Raw genomic sequence first — 9,923 nt, forward strand, 5'->3', positions numbered from 1 at the left:
CAGTAATTTTAACCCTTTCCAGTGCCTCATTCAGCTTACACTGAAGATATTTCTTTATTAGATGTGTTGTTCTTATGACACCTCCAACAGAAACTGAACTTAAACCCAAGAAACTTAACTGACATCAGACTTATATGTGGAGAGATAACTTGTGCTGATGAACCTCAAAGATTAATACATTTTTACCTTATGCAAACTGAAATGAGAAATTCTGGGTTATTTAGTAACAAAATAAAATTTAAAAAAACACAGATTTTTTTTTTCTGAACTAAAGACTGTCCTGGGTGGGAGATTGCAAGTAAAAATAAATCCACAGACAGAGAAGTGAAAGAGGGAGCATTTACTGGACAAACTGGAAATTAGAAGTGGGTGGTTGTCATTTCTGAAGAATGGTGCAAAAATTAAAATATCTGCTTGCAAAATGATTGATCAGCCAAAGCTTGGAGGAGACACTGAGAAACTCTGAGTTTGAAGTCAGGGTGCTGTGGACGGAGCTGTGTGCAGCACACGGCACTGAGGCTGCAGAGGGCAGCTTAAGGGCAGCTGGCGTGCCTCTGGGGGCTGAAGAGAAGGCTGGATGTTATTTCATGCGGCATTACTCTCATTAAGGTTCATTTTGGGAGCCTAGGGCACGTACAGGTGTTTGGGAGCATGGGCTGGTGTCCCCCTACCCTGAGCAGGAGCTGAGCTGCGCGGAGCAGCCGCCGCTCTGGGCTGCGGTTTGCAGCCTGAGCCCTGTGGAGCTGCAGTGTCATTTCCCCAAGGGACGAGGGCACAACCAGAGCTCCCTTAGAGCCCGCTGTGGGCACAGCTGCAGTGGCCAGTACAGAGCCACCTCCTGCCACCACCTCCTCTGGAGTCAGGGCTGGGGCTGGCCAGGGCACTCCAGGCTGCTGCAGCATGTGAGAGCCTGAGCCAGCACGCACCGGGGGCGAGGAGCAAAGGGAACCTTGCCGGAAGCTTCTCTAGAGGAAGATGGAGAACCCACTTCTTTTATTCCCCCAACTCAACATTTCTGCCTCAAAGGATAAACCCTATTACAAAGTCATGAAATCAGCAATTAAGGAAGAACCACACAAAGGAAGCAAGCCTGGGTAAGTGTTCAGGTCAGGCCGACCTTCTGCGCGTTCTGTTTACATGGAGGACTCTTCTAGCATAGTTTGTGGGGGTGAATTTAGAGCACGGTTAATTTCATTTTTGACATATATATGAGAACTCATGAACTGCAGTCCTAGAAATTGTATGTGTAAAATATTAACTCTTTAAGAAGAGTTATCTCAAAGAACTATCTTTTTTCTGAGGACAAGAAACATACCAAATTAATGATTTAAAAATACTAAGAAAGAGAGGTTGCAAGAAGTTCTGAGAAATGCTTCTCTAAAGCCTGAATATGATCCGGGAAAGCTTTTTTCAAAAATTTCAAATGACAGGAAGCAATACTTCCTTTTTTCTTTGTGAAACATTAAAAGCAGAAGACGCTTAGCCAACTGTTTACATTCTCTAATGGGAAGTTTGGCCCCTCATCTTTAAAATAAATTAAAAGGACGCTTAAAATTAAAGGATTTCCATTTTTCTTTGCCAGTGCAAAGTATGTGCTAAGCGATGAAGAAAAAAAAAAATCTAGGAGAAGTAACACCAGCATTACTGTAAGTGAAAATAGGGAGCTCTATAATGCAGAAGCAGAGACTGCTTGAGAGAGAAAAACCAACTTTCTACAATGTTTCTTGAAAAGCTACTCCAATTCTGTTGTAGAGCTAAGCAGAAGAGAAATAGATTGAGCCTGTTCCTGCATAAACCGGAATTCCATGAAAGTGATCACCCTGGCAAACCTGGAAACTTGACAAAAGCAACAAGGTAAACATTGTAAAAGACTGGGTTGGTTGGGGATTCCCTCCAAGAAGTACCTGTGTGACTTGGGATGTTTCCTGTACCCATGTGTGTGCATTCAGATTGGGCAGAGTAACACTTTGAAAATTTAGCAGTGTAACCCAAGCATGCTACAGAATTACCTGGTATGCATCAAGATAATCAGCAGTGTTTTCCCCATACATTTGCAGAGAGATTTAAACCTTGTGCCAGCAGCCTTGGTATGGGTCCACTGACTGTATAGAGCAATAATCCACTCAGAAATGCAGCTGGCAGGAAAGTCATACAGCTCCTGGCAAAACAGGTTTTCCAAAGACTTCTGTGATGTACAAATGCCATAGCTGTGTTAAATAGTGAATGCAGATTTCCTCAGTAACTGCAGTAATTGGTTGAACACTCTTGTCTCCAAAATTCATACACTCTGCTAGTATTGTCCCTAGTATTTACCATAAAGATGCAGAGTACAGTCTTGGGTTTACTGACTTCCATAAGAGTTTAATTCCTCGCTTCAATGGAGTACCAAGATGTCACTGCTATATTAAGAATTGCATTTGTAGGTCCTGACTGAGAAGAAGGAATATGTAGAATTCTACAACACTGTGGCCTAAAAAATGTATTGGCCCTTTCTTTACACCACAAATCACTCCAGAACACTTCAGTGCTTACCACAGCCTTTTCTCTTGTTCCAGCAGTTCCCACTTTCCAACCAAGATGCCTGCTTTGACCAGAGCTGCTTCTACAAGCTATTAATATGCTAATTAATGAGCACATGGTAGAAGTCACCTAAGGGCCCCAACTCTGCTTCCAGTGGCTGAGGAGGAGGTATCTAAACAATCCCACTGGTGCATCTGAGTAACCAGGCCATGTTTATTGCTCAAATTTTGAGATATCCTGGTTGCAGACTTGTCAAACAATCATAAGATGCATCTGTAAAGAGAAAGCAGAGGCAGACAGTAAAGGGTGGCTCATATACCCCAGGTATTTAATGAAAAGTACAGCCATTCACTGCATTCTTACAATCTGCACTTTCAGAGCAGTAACAATTCGCTGAAGAATTTCCCCCTTTTAACATCATTTCCTCATTCATCCAGCTGTCTTTTACCATGTTACTCTCAGCTGGTGCCTGACTAACAGAGATTTGACAGTTCTTGTATGGAAGAGAAACTTGTAGATTTTTGCTGGTCTTATATTTGGATTAAAGCGACAATTATATTTATCAATAATGGAAAAAAACCCAACCAAACAAATTTACACTTTTTCAAGTAAAAAAGTGAGATAATAGTTTGAAATTTATTAAGTGATTTACTTAGCTTTTATGATTTCCATATTTCATGCAGAGTTACTAAAATAAGTAGAAAGAGATTTTAATAAAACACTGCGGATGGAAATTGGGGTGATAGTGGAAAAGTTAATTAATCTGTCCATTTAAAAGTTTGGTTTTAGTTTAAATGTCTATCTCTTAGTTTAAATTAGTTTCTTATCATATTTAGAAAGAAGCAAAGCAGAAAAAATCTTGGTTTCTGTCTATTATTGCACAAACTCACTGCTACACTAAGGTGTTGGGGATCTGTGAGGCTCCCGGGTTGTTGCAGATGCTGAAGGAAAACCAGAAACTCACAGTAGGAGTTTCCAAACCCAGCAAAGATCCTCTCCAGCATTTCATGCCTTTGTGAACTAAGTATGTGGTCTAAAGTCATAAGGCTTTATCTTTCACTATGGCCAAAATAATTTCTGTAGGTACAGGAACCTGCAGCTGACAGAGTTCTCTGTATTTTCTGTAATTCTCATAACGAATGAACGCTGTAAGGGAGTGAGGTCTCATTTTCCCTGACTCCAGAACACCCCTGCTTTTCCGAATTTCATTTCTCCAGCCTTTGTACCTCTCCTCATGAACTGTTTTCTTCTCCCTAGTTAAAGTTTTCATTCCTGCAAGGAAATACTTCAGCTATGAAACATGTGACACCTATTAAAATTAAAAAAAAAAACCACAACAAAATGCCTCCTTTTGAGTTTTGTGCAAACCCAGAGTCATTATAGGCCTAAATTCCTTACCAAAGAGATTGGAATTTCCTTTCATCTAAACTTCAAGTGCCTCCTCCCTGCCAAGGGACCCCAAACTGTGTAAATCAGGAAACAGAACAGCAAGCCTTGATGAGGAAGTGGGATCATATTCCAGAAATGTTTGGTCCATAAGAAGTTGATCTGATCAACTAATCCCAGACCAGTCACTTACTCCCATTTTCAGGGTCTTGTGATTTGTCCTGGAATGAAAATGGTTCTAAACATTCACATCCACAAAGCAACAGATAAAAATTGCTTTTATTTTTCCCTTTCTTTGCTGTTTCCTAGGGCAGATTTTTCAAAATTGAAGCGAAACACGTGCAACTTGACATACTTGATGAAGAACATGAGTAGTTTTATAAATGAGGCACAGTGTCTCAGAATAACATGGCATTTGAAATGTTTGTGGTAAACAAACCACATTACAGATGCTATTGCCCTGTAAGACTGACACCTAAACCATATTGCTAGTTTTGTCTTCAGGCTACAGAATTCTGCATATTTCATTAAAAGCAGACTGTGGTAACAGCCTCAGAGTGAGCATATTCAAAACTACATCTCTGCATGACTATCTCAAGTTTAAATAGCTGACAAGACCTGCTTGCCCTATGAGTTTTACCATGCTACATGGTCTCAATTCCCTTAAAGATCAGTAGGACAACACAAATACCACAGTGAAAAGCCTCTGTTCTGATGTTTTTATAAAAAGAGAAAAGAAGTATAACTCCGCAGGAAAAAATGTCAAGAGTGAGTTAAAGGAAAGGTTCCTGAAGCCCCTAAGAGAATGATCTCCCTTGGTGAGATGATCTAATCAAAGGCTTTGTGCAACAGTCCTGAGCCACAATGGTGAAGATAATGTGTGTTACACAGCTTCCTAAATGCACAGTAGGAACAATTCTTCAAAACTTCTTTCTGTTTCTTAAGCAGTGTGTCTCCTGAAGAAGCAGTGAAATGGGGAGAGTCTTTTGACAAACTACTTTCTGAGAAAGGTCAGTAGTTTTTTCCCTCTCCATGCGGACTGTTAGGATGGAAAATTGATGGTAAAAGATGGAAAATTATAAAATCCAGTTATGCCCTTGAATAGACATGCCAGTTACCTAAGCTAGGTATGATGGGTCATTTATGGCAGCATGTGTTTCCTGCTCTTCTTGTCTTCTTCAGCTATAGCTTACTGTCAACTTGTGAAAATAGTTTAAAATCATTTTTGTGTTTGGTATTTTATTGAACAAAGTAATATAGCAGACAGCAAAGAGTCCCTTCAGTAAACAGGAACATTTAACCGTAATACTGCTCAAATATTTCTGACTGCATATGCTCCATGTACTTAAGAAAAGACTTTGTCACTCCTGGCAGTTTGTTTCTAAGCCAGTGATTGGATCCAAGCTGGCCATCATTTGAGAGGCCCTGCTGCTCCCATACTTATCAAATGCACATATGTTCCTGCTTTCATCTGGGAGGACCACACGTATGTTTTAGCTACAATGCTGGACACCGTGGGCTTTTAAAATCTGTTCCTTGAACAGTTCACATCCACACAATTGCCACAGATGCAGCATGCTTGGCAAAGAAAATATCCTCAGCATAACAGCAGGATAAAGCCAATTATAGAGATGCTGAAAGCCATCCATTTTAAATTGCTGCTGAGGAGTAGTTTACTTATGAGCAAAGATTCAAATAGTCTTTTGATCAACCTGAATTGATATTCAGCTGGAATAAAGTCCACCACTTCCACATACTCCCGCATGTTTTGCTTAACGTTTTTTGTAAATTTATGAGATCTTGGTAGCATTTTTTTACTGATGCTGAGAATTCTGTAAGGAGAGTTGCAGGATCATAATGGAGAAACGGCACTTATTTTAAAGCATTTATGTATTCTAGGATAATTATCTATAATGTGGTATTATTCCAAGGGAGCGAAACATATTTTACTACCTTGCACAGACTCTTTGAAAGAGTAACTGTCTGATAAGGATATATTTTTGTAATGCAATTCAAACTTTCCCTTTTGTAGCTGGGCTGGATGCCTTCACAAAGTTTCTGAAAACTGAGTTCAGTGAGGAGAACATAGAGTTCTGGATAGCCTGCGAGGATTACAAGAACAGCAAAAGTGCACATGAACTTCTGCCAAAAGCCAAGACCATTTTTGAAACATTCATACAGAAAGATGCTCCAAAAGAGGTAAAGACCTTCCTCATTATACACAGTGTTTGATTGACGCAACTGCATCTGGTGAAACTCTCTTTTAAGAAGTGCATGCCCAGAAGCAGCTTCAAGAGCTAATCCTGCAGTCCTCTGATATAAGAAGACTTTCATAAAAGTCAAAACTCTGTAAGGAGCATGGTCTTGTCTTGATTGACTCCCTCTCCCTTTTCCACCCCTCCGCCTCCAATTGTATATCCCTGGTGTGTTACTGTCAGCACAAAACGATGTTGATATGACAATCCTCACCAACACTAAGGCCTTTTTTTAGTATCCTAAGAATGAAAAAAGTTTTCATATATCCAACTTCTTCATTTTACTGAAGTGTGTTAGAAAGGCTTCATAAGTGAACAAAAGAAATCATTTTTTGCCTGCCCTAAAAAGGAGATGAACAGGTTGGGAGATCATCAACTTTTCAGTGAAATCACAAGCAGCCTCTTGTGAGGCTTGTAGGTCTTTTTGACTTACAGTTTCCTTTAATTCTGTCACATTTGAGTAGATCAAATATGTCACTTGCCAATAGCTTTATTTTTTATTTGCCAGAATAGGAGAAGTTAAACACTAACTTCTGCTTCCTTGAACGAGGGTGAAAAAGGTATAATTCTCATTTTAGTGAAATGATTGCAAAGTGGTGCAGTTTCCACCTGCAATTCCCATAGATTGCGTTAGGATTCAGATCTGCTTTTCCTAGGAAATGCCTATTTTTAAGGACATATGTCCCTTTCCTTTCCTTTCCCTGCTGTGTGCCTTTGGGGAGAAGCAGCCCTGGGCCAGTAACAAGCGCTGTCACTGTCAATGCTTGAGACTGATTGAAGCAAAGAGATGAGCAGGAGAAAGCTGAGGAGAGGACAGGGCAGGGAAGTCATAGCAACATAACAATTTCTTTCTCTGCCATGCTTGAGTTTGATGCAGGCAGGGTAGATGCTGTAGTTCACCCTGGACACTCGGCTTTGGTGTGACTTCCTCCCTTGGGTTCAGCTGAGACCACACAGCTCTGGAGCTTGCACATCTCCTCTGACTCCTTGTCCAGCAGAACTCTTTTACACAAATTTCTGAGCCTACAGTTTGATGGGATCATAAAATTTTGGATGAGTGGACCCTTCTCTGATCACTAATTGCACTTCAGCTCTTAGATCTAGACTATTTGTTCCAACTAGTTGTATGGAAATGAGAAGTGCCTCTCAGGGAGGAAAAGAAAAACATTATAGAAGTCACTTTTTGATTGGGCCAGCAATTTTTTTAATATATTCTACCTTCTTTTTCAAAATAACATGCTTGAAACAGTGCCTGTTACTTCATTAAAATTCTTATACTATTAAACATTTCTCAGGGTGAATGCAGCAGCACATGGAGTAAATAGTCATTTTGATATGCTTTCCTAATCTAAAGCCTCCAGAGACCCATTTAAATTAAAAAAAAAATTAGAATTTTCTCACCTTCCTACTACACAAACTACACAGAAACCAGAAATTTTAACTGTTCACTAATGTCATCTCACTAGAACAAGTTCTGCTTTAATCTTTCATGAGAGCAGGGGAGATCTGTAATAGTCTGGTATTGCAAAGCTGGGAAGCTGTGACTATACAGTGATCACTGTTGGACAGTTACTTATAGTCAAAGATCAGAGTTTTTCTTCTGTTTCCCCAGTTTTCCATGTTACCAATGATACATTTGTAGAGACTTTCTGAGAGCCACCACTGAAGGTGAGCACACCGATTCTGTGGCGTTAATATCCTGTTGTATGGGGGATTCAAGGTCCTCCTGATGCCTTGAAAGGCTACTAGAACAGAGACTGAGCAGAGTTAAAGGAATAAAGTAGGGATTTTTAAAGGCCTTCACAGGATACACCTTGGGCAGTACAAGATCCGGGCGTGGCTCCATCAAGATAGACAACAAGTCACAAGTTTTTACACTTTTATAAGGTTTGGTCCATTTCCATCTTGGGGTTTATTGTCCAATTCCAGCTCCAGGTGATGCAGTGCCATCCTCCCCGTCTGCTATTCTCCATTTGCTGTTGTTTGCACTTTTTGAGCCTGAAGCTGCAACAGTGCCCTTAGTTCTGGGGCTGGAAAAGCATTGTTTTGTCTAACTAAGCTGTGGACAGAACTTGCTAACGCTTTATGAGAAGTACAGAGTTATAAACTAATACAGTGCAGAACCTGGAAAATATGAATGCTCAAACTTAAGGCTTCACTCTTATCAGAAAAGTTTTTTCCCGGTGTACAGTATCTGCGCTGTAGATAATAATACTGGATATCCATGAATGTACATTAAACAAATACCCTTTTCCTCGTCCTCCAGGTGAATCTGGACTTTCACACCAAGGAAATCACCAGCCAGAGCGTGGGGCAGCCCCTGCGCAGCACCTTCGAGGCGGCGCAGAGCACGGTGTACCGGCTGATGGAGCAGGACAGCTACCCGCGCTTCCTGCGCTCCGCGGCCTACCTGGGCCTGCTGCAGGGCCGGCCCGCCGCCCGCGGCCCGCTCCGCCGCCGCTCCCGCTCCTTCACCCTCAGCGACTTGCAGGGCGTGCGGCGGGACCGCACCGCGTGGTGACAGCGCAGCTCCTCACTCCTGTGAGGTGACAGCCCAGCTCCTCACTCCTGTGTGGTGACAGCCCAGCTCAGCCCTCCTAACCCCCCTGTGTCACCATGAGGTGACAGCGCAGCTCCTCACTCCTGTGTGGTGACAGCCCAGCCCAGCCCTCCTCACACCTGTGTGGTGACAGGCCAGCTCAGCCCTCCTCACACCTGTGTCACCATGAGGTGACAGCCCAGCTCCTCACACCTGTGAGGTGACAGCCCAGCTCCTCACACCTGTGTGGTGACAGCCCAGCTCAGCCCTCATCACACCTGTGTGGTGACAGTGCAGCTCAGCCCTCCTCACACCTGTGAGGTGACAGCCCAGCCCAGCCCTCCTCACACCTGTGTCACTGTGAGGTGACAGACCAGCTCCTCACTCCTGTGTGGTGACAGCCCAGCTCAGGACTCCTCACCCTCTGTGTCACCATGTGGTGACAGCCCAGCCCAGCCCTCCTCACACCTGTGTCACCATGAGGTGACAGCCCAGCCCAGCCCTCCTCACACCTGTGTCACTGTGTGGTGACAGCCCAGCTCCTCACACCTGTGAGGTGACAGCCCAGCTCCTCACACCTGTGTGGTGACAGCCCAGCTCAGCCCTCCTCACACCTGTGTCCCTGTGGGGTGACAGCCCAGCTCCTCACACCTGTGTCACCATGGGGTGACAGCCCAGCTCCTCACACCTGTGTGGTGACAGGCCAGCTCAGCCCTCCTAACCCCCCTGTGTCACCGTGGGGTGACAGCCCAGCTTGGCCCTCCTCACACCTGTGTCACCGTGTGGTGACAGCCCAGCCCAGCCCTCCTCACACCTGTGTCCCCATGAGGTGACAGCCCAGCTCCTCACACCTGTGTGGTGACAGCCCAGCCCAGCCCTCCTCACCCCCAGCTCCCGCAGCGACCCCGTGTGTGTTTTAAACCCCAAACCCTCAGCAGGTGTAACTAAGTGGTGAAGCAAAAGAAAATTCACTTACAGCAGGCCAGAGTTCTGGAGCAGAATCTCACTTTCACAAAAAGTAGGTGACGTATTGGCAAGTCATAACATGCGGAGTTTTCATATAGATTTTTTTCCTTTTTTTTAACTCGGGCAAAGGCTGTGATCAGATGTGGGGGAAAAATTTGATTTTCCTGCTTAAAAATGTCCTATAGAGTGCCATTTGATATTACCCAACACATATTCTGGGCCTGTACCTTTCGGACAGAGTTTCATCACAGTTAAAA

The 9,923-nt window shown here is 43.2% G+C and overlaps 1 protein-coding gene across 1 annotated transcript; it reads left to right on the plus strand.

Moving 5' to 3' along the window:
- Positions 1-881: 881 nt before the first annotated feature.
- On the plus strand, positions 882-8,682 carry RGS18 (regulator of G protein signaling 18; the record flags this gene model as incomplete). Its single annotated transcript, XM_084211232.1, has 5 exons — positions 882-1,094; positions 1,753-1,854; positions 4,852-4,916; positions 5,939-6,105; positions 8,428-8,682. Exons 1-5 carry the CDS (start codon positions 976-978, stop codon positions 8,680-8,682), a joined length of 708 nt encoding a protein of 235 aa, XP_084067358.1. The 5' UTR covers positions 882-975.
- Between the last annotated feature and the right edge of the window lie 1,241 nt (positions 8,683-9,923).

This window comes from Fringilla coelebs (assembly GCF_963513975.1).
Source record: "Fringilla coelebs genome assembly, chromosome: 9".
Taxonomy (NCBI): domain Eukaryota; kingdom Metazoa; phylum Chordata; class Aves; order Passeriformes; family Fringillidae; genus Fringilla; species Fringilla coelebs.